This window comes from Octopus sinensis, linkage group LG2 (genome assembly GCF_006345805.1).
Source record: "Octopus sinensis linkage group LG2, ASM634580v1, whole genome shotgun sequence".
In the NCBI taxonomy this organism is placed as follows: domain Eukaryota; kingdom Metazoa; phylum Mollusca; class Cephalopoda; order Octopoda; family Octopodidae; genus Octopus; species Octopus sinensis.
In genome coordinates this window covers 21096629-21119128 of record NC_042998.1, presented here as the reverse complement: position 1 = coordinate 21119128, position 22500 = coordinate 21096629, and the positions used below count along the sequence as shown (strand labels likewise).

The 22500-nt window shown below is 38.6% G+C and overlaps 1 protein-coding gene across 1 annotated transcript in view; it reads left to right on the top strand.

The window, feature by feature from the left end:
- Positions 1–6073: 6073 nt before the first annotated feature.
- Positions 6074–22500, top strand: part of LOC115223026 (uncharacterized protein DDB_G0288467-like) — a 29613-nt gene continuing 13186 nt past the window's right edge. Inside the window, exons 1-3 of the mRNA XM_029793456.2 lie at positions 6074–6309; positions 12008–12414; positions 20287–20403. Coding sequence (XP_029649316.1) covers positions 12019–12414; positions 20287–20403 — 513 coding nt within the window. The 5' untranslated portion in view covers positions 6074–6309; positions 12008–12018. The remainder of the gene's footprint in view (positions 6310–12007; positions 12415–20286; positions 20404–22500) is intronic.

The window sequence follows — 22500 nt, the reverse complement described above, 5'->3', positions numbered from 1 at the left end:
TAAATATATATATATATATAAATATATATATATATATATATATATATATATATATATATATAAATATATATATATATATATATATATATATATATATAATATATATATATATATATATATATATATATATATAATATATATATATATATATATATATATATATATGTATCCTTTAAGTCTGTTTAAATGAAACGTTTTTAAGTGTGCTAATAAAAACTTGACTGGAATTTACTAAATGCTTAACCAACTACGCAGTTACAGAACTATTAAAATCTGTTAAAACTGAGAATCAACTGCAGCGATTTCTCTAATCAATATAGGTCATGTACAATGTAATGCGCTCATTTCTTACTTGTCTGATAAGTCCATTATAAAACAGAAACCATATGTGCTTTAAGTGAGTGCAATTTTCAGAAGAAAAAAAATTAGATAAAATATCATTACTCCTGAACATGTAGCTATCGTCTATGCGTCAGCCATGCATAAACTAGTTTATACAAGAATGAAACTTTTTTGTCAAGATTAAATTCCTCTCTGACGTCTGTGAAGAAACTTGAGACGTCATTAATATAAATTTGCAGCAAAATATGCATTTCACATCAATAGATATATTGCCACGTATTAAGCAAGTAGCCTCGCTAATTTCGCTGGATCTTATCATTTTACTTTTCGCTGGATAACTCCCTTCACACAGCAGCTACTCATCACAAATTGGAAGTCTGTAAATATATATCATTGACTTTTCGTCTCTTAGATTCCAGACGTGGCTGGCCATTGGTATCACGTATCTTCTTTCTGGAACTCTGAAAGAGGACCTGTGGTTGCAGAGACGTTGCTTCAAAGAGTTCCCGGATCATCCAATGTATCTCTGTGGATGTGTGTTGCCGGTGCTGTGCCTGCTGTTGTTGTTGGTGTTGTTGTTGCTGCTTTTGTTTTGTTTGTTCGTTTGTTTGTTGAGCGAAGCGGTCTTCGTCCCAGAGCGGGAGAAGTCCGAAACGTGGTCCTTTGCTATTCGTAAGACCCGCAGAAGAGGAAGCAGGTCAACCCCCCGACACCGAGAGCATCGACGGATGGATGAATGTGCATCCAGGCTCAGCGGATGCGTAGGACGTCGGGGATAAGAAACAGGAAGAAAGAGTGAGAGCAAGTTGGAGCGAAAGAGTACAACAGGGGTCGCCACCACCCCCTGCCGGAGCCTCGTGGAGCTTTAGGTGTTTTTGCTCAATAAACACACACAACGCCCGGTCTGGGAATCGAAACCGCGATCCTCCGATCGCGAGTCCGCTGCCCTAACCACTGAGCCATTGCGCCTCCACTGGTGTTGCTGCTGCCACCGACATTGTCGAAATCGAGCCGGTGAGTGTGTTAAACAATAAAACATTAACACTGTGACTCTCCCCAAAGGCGGCGAGCTGACAGAATTCTTAGCCCGATGGGCGAAATGCTTAGTAGTATTTCGTCTGTCTTTACGTTCTGAGTTCAAATTCCGCCGAGGTCGACTTTGCCTTTCAACCTTTTGAAGGTCAAAAAATTAAGTATCAGTTGCTTACTGAGGTCGATCTAATCGACTGCCCACCCCACTCCCCCAAAAATTCGAGCTTTGTACCTAGAGTAGAAAAGACTCTGCCCAGACACAACAAAATTTGCTTCAACACATGAATTCACATAAAGAATCTTGGAAACCAGATACACAAGAGTTAAAACTTGTAAATATTTAGGTGAAATGAAAGCGGATCGGGGAAAAGTGACACATGATATAAGATTAACAAAATTTAGCTGAATCAAAAACTCAATATACTCTTTTTACTTGTTTCAGTCATTTGACTGCGGCCATGCTGGAGCACCGCCTTTAGTCGAGCAAATCGACCCCGGGACTTATTCATTTGTAAGCCCAGTACTTATTCTATCGGTCTCTTTTGCCGAACCGCTAAGTGACGGGGACGTAAACACACCAGCATCGGTTGTCAAGCAATGACACACACAGACACACACACACACACACATATATATATATATATATATACATATATACGACAGGCTTCTTTCAGTTTCCGTCTACCAAATCCACTCACAAGGCATTGGTCGGCCTGGGGCTATAGCAGAAGACACTTGCCCAAGATGCCACGCAGTGGGACTGAACCCGGAACCATGTGGTTGGTTAGCAAGCTACTTACCAAACAGCCACTCCTGCGCCTATGATACGTAGAATATTCTCTGTAACTTCTTTACAGTCTGATGGAGTGGCTCTCTTCACGATACATTTACGCACCATGCAGTTCATGTGAAGAAATTACTGAAACTAGTTATTACTAGGAAATTTTGTAGCCTTATTTTCATACGTTCTTAACTTTATTTTTAAATTTTATTGAAAAATTTTGACCTCATTTTAACCTTATTTTTAACTAGCAGTATCGCCCGGTGTTGCTCGGGTTTGTAAGGAATATAACTATATAAGCATTTTAGAGAGTTACTTCCCTTATATAAACCGAGCAAAAAATGCATTAAAAATGTGGAAAAATGATGGTATATTTTTTTTAAATCGTAGACTCAGCGTAGACGCGCGCTAATACCCAGAAGGGCTCGATAGGAATCACGACTATAAGATACCCGCTTTTGGTTAAACTGTACCGCAAAATGTGGGAGTAGTTAGGAATCTAAATCGGAGTAGACAGACTCTCACACAACTTCAGTTTTATATATAAAGATATATGAATGTTAGGATGTTCACTCTAGTTTTGATAACTTTATGATATACTAATATTATCAAAACATTTTAAAAAATAACTATTGTAGAAATTTATTATAGCACAATATGATATAATGCTTTATGTTTGTTGGTAAAAGATTGGTCTTCTGCACGGAATTTTTCCAGCATTGAAAAACTGCGTTCTACAGCAGCTCATGTCGCTTTGCATTGTATCAGATCCGCATATTCTGCGGGTGAAACTTTAGGGTTCATTAGTTGAATTATCGAATTGATTCGAGGTATTTTTAAATCTAAAATCAGTTATTTGGCACTGATTTTAGATTTAAAACTTGGTGTCAAATAACTTGGTAAGACAAGCCATAGGGAGTGCTAAAATATAGCTACGACGTGGTACTTCAATACCACAGCCCAACTAAAAACTAGCAGAAGTATATATCGAATTTAGGTTTAATAAATGCATAAAAATATATGTCAATGACTTTATTTATTCTTTTCACTATCTAATCCAAACATTTTCTTATTAACGGCATTTCATTTTTTTTAACCTTATTTTAACTTTATTGCGCAATTTTTTTAGACTAATGGCTTTTAGATTAGTGGCTGTGCATGCTCAAACTGCAGTGGGGTAGCCAGATTTCTTCAGATTTCTGGTGATTTTTCTTAGAGCTTTATGTTCTTTAATGCTAGTGGGCGACTGAGAAGCCGTTTTGGATGCACGCCTGGATAGGATAGGACGAGCCAATAGGAGAGCTAGGTGAAAAAACCTCACAAACCTGCTCAACTACTTCCAACTGGCTGACAGGTACCGAATGGATTTCCCGAGTGTATATGCGGACTTTGGTAAGCATCACTGGGTCTTCCAGATTTGATAGGGTCGACCATCAATACTTGAAGGCTGTCCTCGCGACGGCCGATTTCGGTCCCGTTTTACAGAGGCTGGATCGCTGCAATGCACTGCGACATCTGTTCGGTGGTCAAAGTACACGGCCACCCATCGGAATCATTTAGAATCGCTTGTTCAGTCTATCATGGATGCCCACTCTCTCCCCTTTTGTACGTAATGGCACTCGAGCCATTGCTAAGAAAGTTGGATATTTTGAGGGGCATCCCGCATGATCTAAGATTAAGAACGTTTGTGTCGGCTTATGCGAACGACGTCACCGTAACAGTGTCGGACAACTCGGAAATTGAGGTGATCGGCACTACCTTGGGAGAGTACGAAGTGGTGACAGGAGTAAAGATTGATCAGGACAACTCAGTGGGCCAGCAGCTAGGCACCTGGAGAGGCAGGTCCATGCCAATCGACAGCGTTGTAGGGCGCTGGACGAAAGAACCGGTTAAATTGCTCGGGATCTAGTTTGGTCCGGACCCCCAAGTGAACAAGCACTTGGGAAGGTGATGAGTTGGGTAGCCAGTCTCAGCAAGAAATGGCCAGAGAGGAAGATGTCTCTGAAGGGTCGGACGGAGGTGGAGAATGCGTACATTGCTTCCGTCATCTACTACTGTCTGACCATCTTTCCTTATCCTGCCTCGTGGCTGATCATGCTGGAGCGCTTGCTCTCCCGATTTCTATGGAAGGGACATATTCCGTTCTTCAGACAGTCCATCTGCTGTCAACAGCCACTGAGTGGAGGACTGGATATGCCATGGTTAATGATGCGCTGACACGCGCTGGGGTTGTGACATCTCCAGCGGTTTCTTAACGGTGAGTAGATGTGGTCACCGTTTGTCATACAGGATGTTTCGCAGCTCGTCTCATTGACAGAGCTACAGTCTTGGATCAAACGTAGACCAAGAAAGGCCACATGGCACCTGGAGTGTCGGCAATCGCTCATAGCTTTCTACTTGTCGGGCAACACGATCGGTGGAAGTTCTACTATGGAGTTCTATAAGGGACTAGTGGTGGAAAAGAGCGACGATGTCGCCAGGGAAATCTTGGGTGTCAAGAAGGATCGATTAGCTAGTCTTTTCCGGGAGACTTTCGGGTTGAGACCTATGGATAACTTCCAGAAATCGTGATATCGGGGAGATCTTTCGGTTCGAGACAAGCTCTACAGACACGGAAGTGCTGTCATACAGACCAGTCCGAGGTGTGCTCAGAGCGACGAAACAGTTCTGCATGCACTTGTCCAGTGTTTGTCTTCGTTCGGTTTCCACTGTCCTGTTTTGTTTCCAAATTTGAGCCTTCAAAAATCTCCAATTTTTTTTTTTTTTGTACTTAATGGAGCAACTATCTTCAAAGACTCATATTGTCGTTCAATGCTCGAAACGAGAAGTAGATAGACATCCGACTACTGATGAAGGGTCGTTCTTTATGTTACTTGTCCTATTTTTCATTTGTTTCTCTCATTGTTTTCGTATTTCATGTTGTTACTCTTGGTGACGTCCTGTAGCCAGCCATTGTGCATATGTATATATAGATATATATATATATATATATATATATATAATATGTATGTATGTATGTATGTATGTATGTATGTATGTATGTATATATATACATATAATATATATAATATATATATATTATACATATACATATATATATAATATACACATATATATATACATATATATATATAAACATATATATATATATATATATATATATACATATATATACATATATATATATGCATATACATATATATTATATAATATATATTATATATATATATATATATATATATATATATATATATATGTATGTATGTATATCCATATATATATATGTATATGCATATATATATATGTATATGCATATATATATGGATATACATATTATATATGCATATATATATATATATATATATATATAATATATATATATAATATATATATATATATATGACGGGCTCCTGTCCGTCTACCATGTATACTCACGAGATTTTCGTTGACCTGAGGCTATAATAGAAGACACTCGCCCAAGGTGCCACACAGTGGACTGAACTCGGAACTACGTTGGGAAGCAGGCTTCTTACCATACGGCCACGCCTGCGCCTATGTATCTTAAGAGACATGTTGTTTGTGGAAACGCAATTAGTGTTACATTAAATGCTTATAATTAAATTGTTGTTATTATTATATGTATCCCACATTTTGTCAGTGCAGCTCGAATCAACGCCGAAAAACCGGTTCCGGCATAATAGAACCGAGTTTTATTTGCCTACTCAAAATGTTTCCCATGAACAAATTTAAAATATGCGTGCGTGTGTGTGTGTGTGTGTGTGTTGTGTGTGTGTGTGTGTGTGTGTGTGTGTGTGCGCGTGTGTGTGTGTGTGTGTGTGTGTGTGTGTGTGTGTGTTGATAATTTCCACGAATATTAATCGCATGAAATAACCTGTTGGTCAAGTCTTGCACCTGAATAGATAGAGTGCGCATAAATCGAAAACTTTCTTCCAATAAAATAAAAGCATATATCTAGTGATGTTACCGTGGCAAAGTTATATAAGTCGCTGTAAAAAGTTTATAAAACCAAATAAATTATTTTACCTTTGAGTCAAAAGTTGTTCTGCTTATTTTTCGGGATTTCCTTACTTAACTCTCCTATTGCTGACGTATTACAAGCAAGCAACCAGAATTTACGGACATTGAAGATATAGGTATGTAATCTCTCTGTATATAAAGCTGACGTTGTCTGTGTATGACAGGTTAGGTAGCCTTCAACTAACACTATCTCCTCCGAGACTCTGCGGCGCAAGTTGACCAAAATTGAGAGTATGATAGAAGAAGGCTTGCTCTTCGTTCCGTAGAAGAAAAAAATTCAAATCGGACCATGTTAACACCAAAAATTATTTACATCAAAAAGGTGCTTTTTTTCTTGACTCCAGGCAAGCATATAATATACGAGTGTGTGTGTGTGTGTGTGTGTGTGGTGTGCGTGCGCGCGCGCGCGTGTGTGCGCGCGCGCGTGTGCGTGCGTGTGGGTGGGTGTGCGTGCGTGTGTGTGTGTGTGTTACTTGTTTTAGTTCCTAGAGGCATTTATAGCCGAATGAATAGACATCAGTACTTACATTTTCTTAAGCCGAAACGCTAGGTTATAGGGACGTAAACACACTAACACCGGTTGACAGGCGGTACCGGGGACAAACACAGACACAAAGACACACACACATAGATATAGGTATATGTTTATATATATATATATATATATATATATATATATATCGCCATGTTGATCACCATGTTGATTCGCTAGCTTCTGCACGCATTTTTTTCTCTCCTTGTTTCTTTTCTGTGTATCTTTCTGTTGAAGAGCGTAGGCTCGAAACGTAAAAGACTTGTTGTTTTTTTTATATTCCTGAGCGCCATACTAATACAATTGTTTGTTTGTATTCCACCTGCCTTCGTCTTTTGTTTATTTTCATAAAGCTTCCCGTTATATATATATATATATATATATATATATATATATATATATATATATATATATGTGTATACGCCATGATAGATCGTTAGCCACTACACAGTTTTTTTCTCTCCTTGTTTTCTGTGTCCCTTTCTGTAAAGAGCGTAGGCTCGAAACGCAAAAGACTTTTTCTATTCCTGAGCGTTATACTAATACGTCTGTTTGTTTTGTACACCACCTGTCTTCGTGTTTTTTGTTTTTTTCGTAAACTCTCCCTATATATATATATGCATATGTATGTGTGTGATAAAGGAAATAAAGATATAAAAAATACATTTCTATCAACAAACATTCCAAAACTAACCTTATATTTCTCTCTCTCACTCTCTCTCTCCTTCTCTCTTTCTCTCTGCTATCATCCCTTTTTATCAAAAGACATCTGTCTTACACCTCATTAGCACCCCCCCACACACACACACACACAACCACACACGCACACACACTCACCTAAACTCATCTTTAATGTATAAAATTACTAAGGCTTACTCTCTTTATTCTTTTACTTGTTTCAGTCATTTGACTGCGGCCATGCTGGAGCACCGCCTTTAGTCGAGCAAATCGACCCCAGTACTTATTCTATCGGTCTCTTTTGCCGAACCGCTAAGTAACGGGGACGTAAACACACCAGCATCGGTTGTCAAGCAATGCTAGGGGGACAAACACAAACACACACACATGCACACACATACACACGCATATATATATATATATATATACATACGACAGGCTTCTTTCAGTTTCCGTCTACCAAATCCACTCACAAGGCATTGGTCGGCCCGGGGCTATAGCAGAAGACACTTGCCTAAGATGCCACGCAGTGGGACTGAACCCGGAACCATGTGGTTGGTTAGCAAGCTACTTACCACACAGCCACTCCTGCGCCCTTTATAAAATTAAGTTGATTAAGCCATAAAAAAAATTTGAAAAACATCTGACCATTATATTTTCCACCAAAGGTCAACTATTCAAATGGGACCAACAGGAGGACACTTTCACATGCCCTTCATAGAACACTCCTTAAACACACCTACCACCTCCTAACCCCACCCTCAATCAATTATCTTGCTTTTATTTTCTTTTACTCGTTTACTTGTTTCAGTCATTTGACTGTGGCCATGCTGGAGCACCGCCTTTAGTCGAGGAAATCGACCCCCAGGACTTATTCTTTGTTAGCCTAGAACTTATTCTATCGGTCCCTTTTGTCGAACCGCTAAGTTACGGGGACGTAAACACACCAGCATCGGTTGTCAAGCGATGCTGGGGGGTGGGACAAACACAGACACACAAACATGCACACACACGTACATAAATATATACATATATACGACGGGCTTCTTTCAGTTTCCGTCTACCAAATCCACTCACAAGGCTTTGGTCGGCCCGAGGCTATAGTAGAAGACACTTGCCCAAGGTGCCACTATTCACCATTTTCTTTCGGCTCTGGTTCATCAACAGCTCCTTCATTCTCACACTTATTATTAACAAGCCCCAGCACTACCCCCAGACATACCCAAATCTCTTATATATAGAATCACACAACACAACCTAAAGATCAATTTGACAACCGCCACCAACGAATGCGAGAAAGTTCTCCAGAAAAGTTAACAAGGAACTTTTAAAAAAATCTTCTCTCCAAAGTTAACAAAGTACTTACTAGATCACACAAATATACATATACATATACATAGGCGCAGGAGTGGATGTGTGGTAATTAGCTTGCTTACCAACCACATGGTTCCGGGTTCAGTTCCACTGCGTGGCATCTTGGGCAAGTGTCTTCTGCTATAGCCCCAGGCCGACCAATGCCTTGTGAGTAAATTTGGTAGACGGAAACTGAAAGAAGCCTGTCGTATATATGTATATATATATATGTGTGTGTGTGTGTTTGTGTGTCTGTGTTTGTCCCCCTAGCATTGCTTGACAACCGATGCTGGTGTGTTTATGTCCCCGTCACTTAGCGGTTCGGCAAAAGAGACCGATAGAATAAGTCCCGGGGTCGATTTGCTCGACTAAAGGCGGTGCTCCAGCATGGCCGCAGTCAAATGACTGAAACAAGTAAAAGAGTAAAAGAGTAAAAGATATATATGCGACGGGATTCTTTCAGTTTCCGTCTACCAAATCCACTCACAAGGCTTTGGTCGGCCCGAAGCTACTGCAGAAGACACTCGCCCAAGGTACCACGCAGTGGCTGTGTGGTAAGGCATTTGCTTCCCAACCGCATGGTTCCGGGTTCAGTTCTACTATGCAGCGCTTTGGGCAAGTTTCTTTTGCTATAGCTTCGGGCCGACCTAAACCTTGTGAGGGGATTTGGTAGACGGAAACTGAAAGAAGCTCGTCGTATGTATATAGTCGATTCTCTTGCCTAACAGTATCTGTGACTATTGAGCATATGCGCCTTGCCATAATAAATGGTGTGTTCCATTTTGTATGGAAAAGCTGGTGAGAACTAAAATCTAAATATTGCTGTGTATCTATGTTCTTGTAGTAAAGGTCAGTTGTAACTGTCACGTTTGTTTGTTTGTTTTTTTTTTGTTTTTTTTTTTTTTGGTTTTTTTAATCAGAATATCCAGAAAGAGTAGTTCTTTTCATTCGTATCCATAATTAATTGGATTGAGACACGAATGCTATTCATTAATTTCAGAAATTTTGTAAGTTCCTCCTTACTTCGGTTCCAAAATATGAAGGGTCATCTAGGAATCCTTTCCAGTTTCCTATACGATAGGTTTGGAAGTGGTGATCAAAAGTGGTTCTGGATTGGGTGTAGAATTTTTCTTCGAAGTATCCTATTACTGGTGTGGTAAATGTTGGTGCGAATCCCGCCCCATCGCAGTGCCTTGTATTCGTAAACCTTCAACTCTAAATTCTTTAGAGAATCACTCCTGGATTCTTTGAGTGTTTGTTTATCCAGAATTCTACTGCTTCTTGTGCAGATATATATGGGGGATATTTGTGTAGAGACTATTTAAGTCAAAGCTAACTAATACTATCTCTTTATCTTTCCGTTCTGGGATATGGTTTAAAAAGTCTGTGTCATCTCTGTTGAAACTAGGAAGTAATCTGCATAAAGGTTTTAAAATTATGTCAAGCAAGTTACGTAATCTTTGGGTGCTGGATGCTGGTCCTACAACAATCGGGCGCAATTTGAGATCAGTTGGTGTGGGAATATTTTTATATATAGAGTATGGAGGCCTTTTAAGCTGTTGTTGATTTGTTAGAGTTTATGGATTTTGGAAAGTCCACAAAAGATACTCGTTTTCACTTCAGAATTAGTGAGATAATTCAACTCCTTTTTTGTTAAATCAGCCTTGGGTTTGTTGGCAAATTTACCAGGTTTGTTCATAGCTTGTTTATCAGTATTGTTATCTAATTTTCTGTAGAATTACAGGTCATTAAGTTGTTCTAAGATCATTTCCCTGTAATGGGTCTTATCCATTATTACAATGTTTCCTCCTTTGTCTGCTTCTTTAATAACTATAGAGGAGTCGTCTTGTAGACATTGTAATGCTTTTTGTTTCTCATTTGTAATATTTTGTTTTACAGAGTTTGCAGAAATGTTTGCGTTAACAGACTTTTTCAGGCATATTATATATTCCTCCAGATGTTTGTTTTTATTTATAAATACAAAAAGTAGAGGACATTTATGAAGAAGAGTAATTCATATAATTAATTAAAAACAAATGAGATGAAAGAATTGGAATGTGTGCAGTGCTACTATATCTGTGTGCAGAGTTTTCGGGGGTGGGAGTGTAAGGAATTGGCGTGAGCCAAGCGCACAGACCCAAAACGCTCCTTCAATATAGCAATGGCCACTTTTGACAGTGCTGACATGTGTGATATCGTTGGGTTTTTTCGCCCAAGATTTACTCAAAAAAAAGTTCCACTCCATAAGCTCTGGCTTCTTCGGGGATGACGTGCAGTAAATATCGAGACGGGCAAACTTCCATACACTCGATAGGCTTAGAAAGGTCTTCACCGGCACCATTGAATGCCCTTGAATTTCAAGTCACGAAAACGGTGGATTTCCTTGATGTGACCTTCGATTTGGAGTCTGGTGCTTATAGACCCTTTAGGAAGCCGAATTTGAGGCTATCATATGTTGAGTCAGTTTCCTGTCATCCAGCCATACCATTCAGAAAGAGCGTCAGCAGAAAAATCTCCAAACTATCGTCAAGCAAAGAGTCTTTTAACGATGACGCCCCACATTATAATGAGACCCCTGGGTCATGAATAACCATGGAATTGCACCTAGAAAGTTCCCCTCCGAGACATAAGTTCGGGCAAGGTTCCTTATGGAAGATCAGCAGTCGCCCACGCATACCAGCCTCCCCTCTTCGCGCCACTGATGTTATCCAAGGGAAACGGAAAAGCCGATACAGCTTGGCTCCAGTGATGTCTCAACTAATTTCTGCAGCTCAGTGAACTGGAAAAACATGAAATAAAAGTGTCTTGTTAAAAAAAAAATACATAGACTGGTCCAGGAATCGAACTTTCTACTTCATGACTGTGAGCCCGTTGCTCTACTTCTATTAATATAACCACTCTATTAACAAATATACAAGCGCATAATTTTCTGACTTATGAATTCATAGACGACTCTGTGTGTGTGTGTGTGTGTGTGTGTGCGTGCGTGCGTGTGCGTGTGCATAGTGTGTGTGTGAGTGGGTGAGAGAGAGAGAGTTTTTCTGTTTTTGCTCCATCACCACTTGACAACAGGTGTTACATACCCGTAACTCAACGCTCCATCAAAAGAGACCGATAGCATAAGGCTTTAAAGAAAAGAGGTACTAGGGTCGATTCGTTCGACTAAAATCCTTCAAGGTGATGCCCCAGCCTGGCCATAGTAAAAGAAGAAAGATATAATATTCTCTCGAATAATCAAATTTATTTTACAGGCGGCGTAGGAATGATGGAGATACCTCTTGATAGTCCACCGGACTATACGAAAAGCATTGCACCATCCGCCCCCGAATATACTGCAACTGAACATCAGGGAACTGAGACTCCGCAAGTTGAGCTACCCCAGATTGGGGTTCTTCGGGTACCTCAATATACACAGGCTCCTGGGCATCGACCAACAATAAGCAATCTCCCACCAGCTGGATATCCCCCACCAACTACACATCAAGTACCATTTACACATCTTTCACCTCCTGGGTACACCCCATACTATCCTGTGCAACAACAGCCATATGTACAGACCTATGCACAACAACAACAACAACAACAGCAGCCATATGTACAAACCCATGTACAACAACAACAACAGCCCCAGCAACAGCAACAGCAACAAAGTGTGATCGTAAGTACATTTTATCATTATTATTATTCAGTAGTTTTATTTTAGTTTTATAGCGTGCTTTCACTTCACTACCGAGCGCAGCTCTGTGTGCCTTGGGTATGTGCTGTGATTTGTTGTGATGCTTGATGGTTATTGTATGGAAAGTGTTCTGCGTAGGATGTGTGCAGTGCTAGTAGTGCAATTTTCTGTATGTTATATGTGTTTGTAGTCCTGGTGTTTTTGTTATGTATTTGTCTGAATATTTTTTTATCATGCCTAATGCACCTACTATGATAGGAATTGTTTCTGTTTTCAGATTCCACATTCTAGTTACCTCTATTTCCAGGTCTTTGTATTTTGAGAGTTTCTCCATTTCTTTTAGAGACACGTTGTCATCTGCCGTACTGATACCTCAATTAGAAAGCATTTTTTTTCTTCATGGTCTCTGACAACTATATCTGGTCTGTTGGCCTTAATTTCTCTATCTGTGTGTATCGGCATATCCCAGAGTATGGGTGCTTTCTCGTTTTCTGTGACCTTTTCTGGTGTGTGCCTATACCATCTTTTTTCTGTTGTTATTCCATAATGTTGGCATAGCTTCAATGTATGTAAGTTCCAACTCTGTCATGTCTGTGAATATATTCCTTCTTAGCCAGGACTGGGCAGCTAGAGATAATATGATTTATTGTTTCTTGTCCATCTCCACATATTCTGCAGTTACTTGTAAATTTCTTTTCATTACATGTTTTTGGTAATTTCTGGTGGGGAGGCTTTGGTCTTGTGCTGCAATTAAAATCCCTCTGTTTCTGCTTTGAGTCCTGAGCTTCTCAACCATTGCTGGGATTTTCTTGTCTATTTCTTTTGCGTTTAGTTTAGTCCAGTATTTACCATGAAGGGGCTTTTCTTGCCATCGTTTTATCATGTTCGTTGCTGTTCTATTTTTAGTTTGGATTTCATTTTTTTTATTTTATTATATTATTATTATTATTATTATTATTATTATTATTATTATTATCATTATTATCATCATCATTTACAACCTATTATTATTTATTATAAGGCGACGAGCTGGCAGAAACGTTTGCCTTTCATCCTTTCGGGGTCGATTAAATAAGTACCAGTTACACACTGGGGTCGATATAATCGACTTAATCCGTTTGTCTGTCCTTGTTTGTCCTCTCTGTGTTTAGCCCCTTGTAGGTAGTAAAGAAATAGGTATTTCGTCTGCCGCTACGTTCTGAGTTCAAGTTCCGCCGAGGTCGACTTTGCCTTTCATCCTTTCGGGGTCGGTTAAATAAGTACCAGTTACACACTGGGGTCGATATAATCGACTTAATCCGTTTGTCTGTCCTTGTTTGTCCTCTCTGTGTTTAGCCCCTTGTAGGTAGTAAAGAAATAGGTATTTCGTCTGCCGCTACGTTCTGAGTTCAAATTCCTGTGTGTGCCTTGTGCCTATAGTAAACAGGATTATTATTATTGTTGTTGTTGCTGTTGCTGTTGTTGTTGTTGTTGTTGTTGTTGCTGTTGTTGTTGTTGTTGTTGTTGTTGTTATCATCATCATCATTATTATAAGGCGCGAACTGGCAGAATCGTTAGCACGCTCGGCAAAATGCTTAGCGGTATTTCGTCTGCGTTACGTTGTGAGTTCAAATTCCGCCGAGGTCGACTTTGCCTTTCATCCTTTCGGGGTCGATAAATTAAGTACCAGTTACGCACTGGGGTCGATGTAATCGATTTAATACCTATGTTTGTCCTTGTTTGTCCCCTCTGTGTTTAGCCCCTTGTGGGTAATAAAGAAATAGGTATTTCGTCTCTTACGTTTTAAGTTCAAATTCCGTCTATCAACTTTATCTTTCATCCATTTCGGGGTCGATGAAATAAATACCAGTTTAGTACTGGGGTCGATATAATCGACTAGCTCCCTCCCCCAAATCTGAAGCCTTGTACCTTCAGTAGAAAGGATTGTTTATTATTATTATTATTATTATTATTATTATTATTATTATTATTATTATTATTATTATTATTACTATTATTATATTAAAACTCACAGCTTATTTTGCTGGGTATGATGGAAAGAGTCAGCTGTCCACAGCCAGCAGACTAAGGTGACACTTGTTTACTGGTCATGCTTCTAAAACCCTGCGAAGAATTCTTGCAGTTCCAAGCAATGCTGATTTTTGTAGATGTTCTACCTTCACACTTGCACCAATCTTTTTCAGCCATGTTGGTAGCTGAGCGCTGAGACTCCCAAGTGCACCAATTACTATTGGTATCATGTCTACTCTCTTCATCGATCACAACCTTGGTTTTTCTCACTTTAAATCGCCATAGTTTATTTTTTCTTCTTCTTTCACATTGATCCTGTTGTCACTGGGGAATGCTATGTCGATTATCAAACATGTTCTTTCTTTTTTATTCACCACAACAATGTCCGGTTTCCGATGTCTGGTCAGATATTCGCACTGAATCATTGCAACCCACAGAATTTTGCAATTCTCGTTTTCGGTGACTCCTTCTGAGGTTTGCTGATACCACGTCTTTGCTCTTTATAGGCCGTGATTTCCACAGAGTTGCTCTTTGTAGGCCTTGTATTACTATTATTATTATTATTACTATTATTATTATTATTATTATTATTATTATTATATTATTATTATTATTATAATCATCATCATCATCATTATTATTATTATCATGCAGTAGTTTTATCACGTGCTTTCATTGCACTACCGAACGCAGCTCTGTGTGCCTTGAGTACGTGCTGTGGTTTGTTGTGATGCTCTTATTTTTACTGTATTGAAAGTGTTTTACGCACGATGTGCGCGGTGCCTAGTAGTGCTGTTTTCTGTATGTTATATTTACTTGTTAGTCCTGGTGTTTTTGTTATGTATTTATCTGAATATTTTTTATCATCCATAATGCACCTACTATGATAGGAATTGTTTCTGTTTTTTGACTCCACATTCGTGTTACCTCTATATCCAGATCTTTGTATTTTGAAATTTTCTCCGTTTCTTTTAGACAAATATTGTCATCTGCTGGTATTGATACATCGATTAGAAAGCATTTTTCCCCTGGTTAGCTCTAACAACTATATCTGGCCTATAGGCCTTAATTTCTATGTGTGTAATGGCATATCCCAGAGTATGGTTCATTTCTCGTTGTCTGTGACCTTTTCTGGTGTGTGCCTTTACCATCTTTCTTCTGTTGTTATTCCATAGTGTTGGCATAGTTTCCAGTGTATATAGGTCCTAACTCTATCGTGTCTGTGAATATATTCCTTCTAAGCCAGGACTGGGCAGCCAAAGACAATATGATTTATTGTTTCTTGTCCGTCTCCACATATTCTGCAGTTACTTGCAATGTTTCTTTTCATTATATGTCTTTTGGCAATTTCTGGTGGGGAGGCTTTGGTCTTGTGCTGCAATTGAAAATCCTTCAGGCACTGCTTAGAGTTCTGAGCTTCTCAACCATTGTTGGAATTTTGCTTTGTATATTTCTTTTCTATTTAGTTTAACCCAGTATTTGCCATGAAGGGTTTTTTCTTGTCATCGTTTTATCATGATCCGTTGTTATCATTATAATTATTATTATTATTATTATTATTATTATTATTATTATTATTATCATTATTATTATTATTATTATCATTATTATTATCATTACTATTATTATTATTATCATTATTATTATTATTATCATTATTATTATTATATCATTATTATTATTATTATCATTATTATTATTATTATTATCATTATTATTATTATTATATTATTATTATTATTATTATATTATTATTATTATCATTATCATTATTTTATAATTATTATTATATATTATTATTATTATTATTTTATATTATTATCATCATTATTATTATTATTATTACTATTATTATTATCATTATCATTATTATATTATTTATTATTATTATTATCATTATTATATCATTATTATTATTATTATTATTATTATTATTATTATTATTACTACTACTACTACTACTACTACTACTACTACTACTACTACTACTACAACTACTACTGTTTTCCTCTTTATTTTCCCTAAATAGAAATCTGACATTTAAATTCCGTGCAATTATTGGGTTGTGATTCTGCTGGGAAATTACTACCGAGAATTTTCAATCGATCTTATCTTTATATCTATCATAATATGTATTTCGGTTTCGTGAACATTTTATCAATATCTGGTTATCTAATATTTAATTCATTTTTGTGAGTTAGCGCTTTAGAGCGATGTACAATTATAGGTCTCCATGTGTGTGTGTGTGTATGCGTGTGTGTGTGTGTGTGTTTGTGTGTGTGTGTGTGTGTGTGTGTGTGTGTGTGTGGTGTGGTGTGGTGTGTGTGTGTGTGTGTGTGGTGTGTGTGTGTGGTGTGTGTGAGTTGTCAAATGCATCGACCCCAGTAGTTATTCTTTTTAAGCCTGGTAGTTATTCAATCGTCCCTTTTGCCGAACTGCTAATTTACAGGGACATAAACATGTCGAGCGGTTGCGGGGGGGCCGGCTTGAAAAATTGTTAAGATATTAAGATATTTTTTCAAACATGAAACCAATGGTAGCCTTAATACACAAATAAAGAAATTTTATCCACCAATGCGGTATTGAGCAGTCCTTCTCCTTGTTCGACATTTACGTATATGTAACAAAACTATCCGACGAGTAGGATCTTGAAACTCCGAGTAACATTTTTGTGATATTTCTGCTACTTTTAATAAAAGTATATATATATATATATATATATATATATATATATACTATATATATATATATATGTTATATATATATATATATATATATATATATATGTATATGTATGTATATATATTATATATATATATATATATAGTTAATCCAAACAAGAAAGCACAAGAAAACACAACAACGCGAGGACGTGGAACAAATATAGTATTATTGGACGCTCAGGAAAGAAGGAAAGAAGGAGGGTTTAACGTTTCGAGCGGAGCTCTTCGTCGGAAACATAGGAGAAGGAAAGATCCAGAGAAGGGAAGACAGAGGAAAAAAATCGCCAACGGTACACACGAGGTCAAATTTTATATATAAACGACTGGCTTCTTTCAGCTTCCATCTACCAAATCCACTCACAAAGCTTTGGTCGGCCTGAGGCTATAGTAGAAGTCACTCGCCCAAGGTCTCACGCAATGGGATTGAAGCTGGAACCATGTGGTTGACAAGAAAACCACACAGACACGCCCGCATTTAGCAAACAAGTGATGTTTGCTATTATTTTTCATTCAGGCAGTGGATTGGTAGAATGTAGGACAAATACCTTGCGGTATTTATTTCGGTTCTCTATATTCTACGTTCAAATCCTGCCTTAGTTCAACATCGTCTTTAATCTTCAGAGTATTGTTAAAATAAATACCAGTTCACTAATGAGGTCTATAAAATCGAATAATGTCTTTTCCTAATTTACTTTTTTCTTAATTTGTGACCTTATGCATATGTTAGAAATGATTATTAGTTTTTAGTAAGATCGAGGGGAAAGGGATCGCTTGTATACGACTCGACTTGCCGTTCGGAGTGACGTGCTTAGTAGAGCAGCCACCTTGCTTCGATCAATTGAGTCACTTCTCGCTCTTTCGTACTTATGAAGGTTGTATCTCTCTATTTTTTTTTTTCGCTTTCTTCTTGACTGTTCGTGGGTCAAAGGGACATGCAACATCAACTATACAGCATATGTGGCGCACCTTGTCCACCACCACTCGGTCCGGTCTGTTATGCTCTAGCACCTGATCTGTTTGGATTGGGAAATGCCAAAGGATTTTACAAGTCTCCGACTTCGCCACTCTCTGTAAATAATAATAATAATAATAATAATTATTATTATTATTATTATTATTATTATTATTATTATTATTATTATTATTATTATTATTATTATTATTATTATTATTATTATTAAGGCAGACGCTGGTAGCATCGTTAGCACGCCAGGCGAAATGCTTAGCGGTATTTCGTCTGCCGCTACGTTCTCAGTTCAAATTCCACCGAGGTCGATTTTGCCTTTCATCCTTTCGGGGTCGATTAAATAGGTACCAGTTACGCACTGGGGTCGATATAATCGACTTAATCCGTCTGTCTGTCCTTGTTTTGTCTCCTCTGTATTTAGCCCCTTGTGGGTAGTAAAGAAATAGGTATTTGCCCGTCGTTACGTTTTGAGTTCAAATTCCGCCGAGGTCGACTTTGCCTTTCATCCATTTCGCGATCGGTAAAATAAGTTATCACCTGCCTCGAAATTACTGGCCTCATGCCAAAATTTGAAACCAGTTATTTTTACCAATTTCCCTTTCAATGGATCCTTGAGGCATAGCAACTTTCGTCCACTTGTCAACTAGGCAAGGACGTGACCTTGCTGCAGGCAGCCATCCAGTTGCGCAGCGATCCTTTCAAGCAACTGTATAAAGTTCTTCAGCCAATAACCATTTGCGCTTGGTCCTTTCCAATTTGCTATTTTTTAAACTTTTGTCTCACTGTATATAGATTAATTCTGACGTCCTTTTCTCTTGGATCAGTTGCAAGTTGTCTTTCCACCTTTGTTAGCCACTCTTTAGCCACAGTTCTGTTCCACAGCCATCCTAAAAATTCTTCACTTTCTTCTGCATTTGGAATCAGTTCCTGGTGTTGGTCTCCGCCTATTTCCTCATATAGACGCCTTCTATATGATCGGAGCAGTATATTCTATTCGAAACCTTTGCATCTAGCATCATATCTTTAATGTTGTCACCTTTTGTGTCAATTCTTCATATGCTATTTGATTTTTCCCTTTCTTCTAACCTGTTCTGACCTTTCAATTTTCTTATTACTACCTTATTCTTGAACTCTCCCCTCATTATCCTATTCAATTGCCCCAGTTCTTTTCGTGTATTTACCAGCTTCATTCGTATTCTCCTCCTCCAGTTGGTGCTTTCTTTTCATTTGCTTTTATACTTTCAATTTCTCGCTTGAAGCCATTATTATTATTATTATTATTATTATTATTATTATTATTATTATTATTATTATTATTATTATATTATTATTATTATTATTGAGTAACAGAGCAGTGCATGCCATCAAAGTGACACTGGGGTAAAATATACGAAGCCCAGTATACCCATCATGACTACCCGTCTGATAAGGGTACACTAGGCGCATGCATCACAACCATATGTGCGCGACATGGTGATCTCATATCAAGATAAACAGCACATGACCTTGCAAGTGGGGCCCAGTTAGAATTTTCTTCTGGTCGAATAGCCCATCCCGCTCAAAAGGTCCCTGAATAAGGGTTGTTTAAGGATGTTGAACGAAACACCCATGTTTCCAGAGGTGAATTATTCAAACATCAAAGAATCCCTCTCAACACACGGCTATGATGCTCACCCCACTACTTCTGCTCGTGATCAGAGATGTACATATTGTCAGCCGCTAAGGTACATGCTCAACTGGTTAAGGTCAAACAACTGACACGCAAATCTGTGGTATTGAGCAGAATATTTGCTGTAGCCCATCTTTTATACCAAGACAAAACAATGTACATGATAACACTTCCAATAAGTTAAGATCAGGAGCCACGAGAGCCACTGTCTTGTACTGCATCAGGGCATTTATTATCATCATCATCATCATTATCATTATTATTTAATCCCGCCGAGATAGACTTTGCCTTTCATCCTTTCGGGGTCAATAAATTAAGTACCAGTAAAACGCTGCGTATTGATGTAATCGACTTGTTCCCTCCCCACAAATTTGAGGCCTTGTGCCTATAGTAGAAAGGATTGTTATCATCATCATTATCATCATCATCATCATCATCATCATCATCCCTAGATTGTCGTGTAATTTCACTGACATATATTTCAGATAACCACGCAACAGCCACAAACCACCTACGCTGAAAATAAGATTGTAGCAGCAATTCTTGTCACCTTTTTCTGCTTTTTCCCAACGGGTATCCCTGCTATAATATATGCAGATAAAGTAAGTAGAATATGAACACTTCTTGGAAGAAATTCAATTCTTATAATAAATTTTTTTCAATTATTCCCCAGTTACGCACTGGGGTCGATGTAATCGACTAAATGCCTTTCGATGTAATCGAATTAATACCTTTGTCTGTCCTTGTCTGTCCCCTCTGGGTTTAGCCCCTTGTGGGCAATAAAGAAATAAGAATCGTTAGCGCGCCAGGCAAAATTCGTAGCAGCATTTAATCCGTGTTTACGCTCTGAGTTCAAATTCCTCCGAGGTTGATTTAGCCGTACATCCTTTCGGGATGACCCGATTGGGATCGATGTAATCGAATATCTCCTACCCCCAAAATTTGAAATCAATATGCTTCTAAAAGGAAAAAAGCGATAAAAGTAGTAATAATAACAAATTTGCCACAAAGCCATCAATGTTATAGAGAGGGATTTAGTTGACTGCTGTTTCTTTATTCATTAGACGAGCATTTTGTGGCCAATGGTTGTAAAGAAGAAGCAAAACACAAACCCTTTAAGTAAATGGTAAGGTTTCTTGTATAAGGCAACACTTCAAAATCCTGTTCCATCATATCTAACAATAACCACTCTAAGTATTTCAACCACAACAGTGTGGAGGCGCAATGGCCCAGTGGTGAGTGTTTATTGAGCAAAAACACCCAAGTTCCACGAGGCACTGGCGGGGTGGTGGTGAACCCCGCCGTACTTTTTCACCACAACTTTCTCTCACTCTTTCGTCCTACTTCTGCCACAAAGCAGAGGAACCATGGTGTAACCCACTATAGTGTGGTAAATTTTCAGACCCTAGTCTAGATTGCGAATCTTCTGTACCCCAGGATGGTTCAGCTCTCCACCCGTTAAAAGACACCGTTTACGGAATGAGGACAACAACGTAGCTTTCGCGCCCGTGCAACTGCCAGTCTATCGCGTGTGGTGGGTTGATCTTCAAGTTGCCACACGCATTCTTAGTAGCTTAGAGTAGAGATTATTCTTTGTGGCTAATGGCGTGAGTCCTGATTGGTCCAGTCTCTTACACCTCGGCCAACTTACGATGCCCATATAATTAAGGTTTCTATTAATCTAGTGTACATATAAAAGCTCTAACACCTAAGTAGTGATTGACAAAGAGAAAGCATGACATTTCGCAGCTTTGGTAAAATATCTACTTTTATAAGAGCAACTAGCTGAAGGTGACCCGCTCTACGCGCGGGTAAGAGTGTGGTTGTTACTTTCTGTTGCTTCCTTTCAGCACCTAAAAAAAATACGTGGCCGATTGCAGCGCCGCCTTGACTGGCTTCTGTGCCGGTGGCACGTAAAAAGCACCAACCGATCGTTGCCACTGCCAGCACCCCTGGCACCTGTGCCGGCGGCACGAAAAAAGCACCCACTACACTCACAGAGTGGTTGACGTTAGGAAGGTCATCCACCTGTAGAAACACTGCCAGATCAGACTGGAGCCTGGTGCAGCCTCCTGGCTTCCCAGACCCCGGTCAAACTGTCCAACCCGTGCTAGCACGGAAAACGGACGTTAAACGATGATGATGATGATGATGATTCTCCCTCTTTGTTTCTCTCTCCTTTCTCTCTCACTTTCCCACTCTCTTACTTTTCTTTCTCTCGGACTCTCCCTCGCTTTCTCTTACTCTCTATCTTTATCTATCTCTCTCCCATTTATAAACAACAAAAGATCTTGAGTAAGTTGAGAAATAAAATATTTAGAAAGATCAATCATAAATATCAGGCAGTGGCAACGGAAAGGTCTGCTTCAAAGCAGACAGCAAAACGCTAACATTTAAAAGGGACAGACGAACTTGCGAGCTGAATAAAAGTAATAAAATATTGGAAACCAAAGTTTGAAGGGATAGAATGTGAGGATAGTAGAGTCACCATGGCTGGCATTTCTTAACAACGGACAGCAACGTATTGACAGTTTAACGGCTGGCGTAAAATTTTGAACTTGATGTAAAAGAAAATTCGTAAACACCAAGTTTTGAAGTGATTCTTTCTCACGACAGTAGACTCACCATAGCAAGCATTCAAAACTACTTCATCATGGACGGCAACACATTGACGATTAAAAGGCTGGCGCAAATTTTTT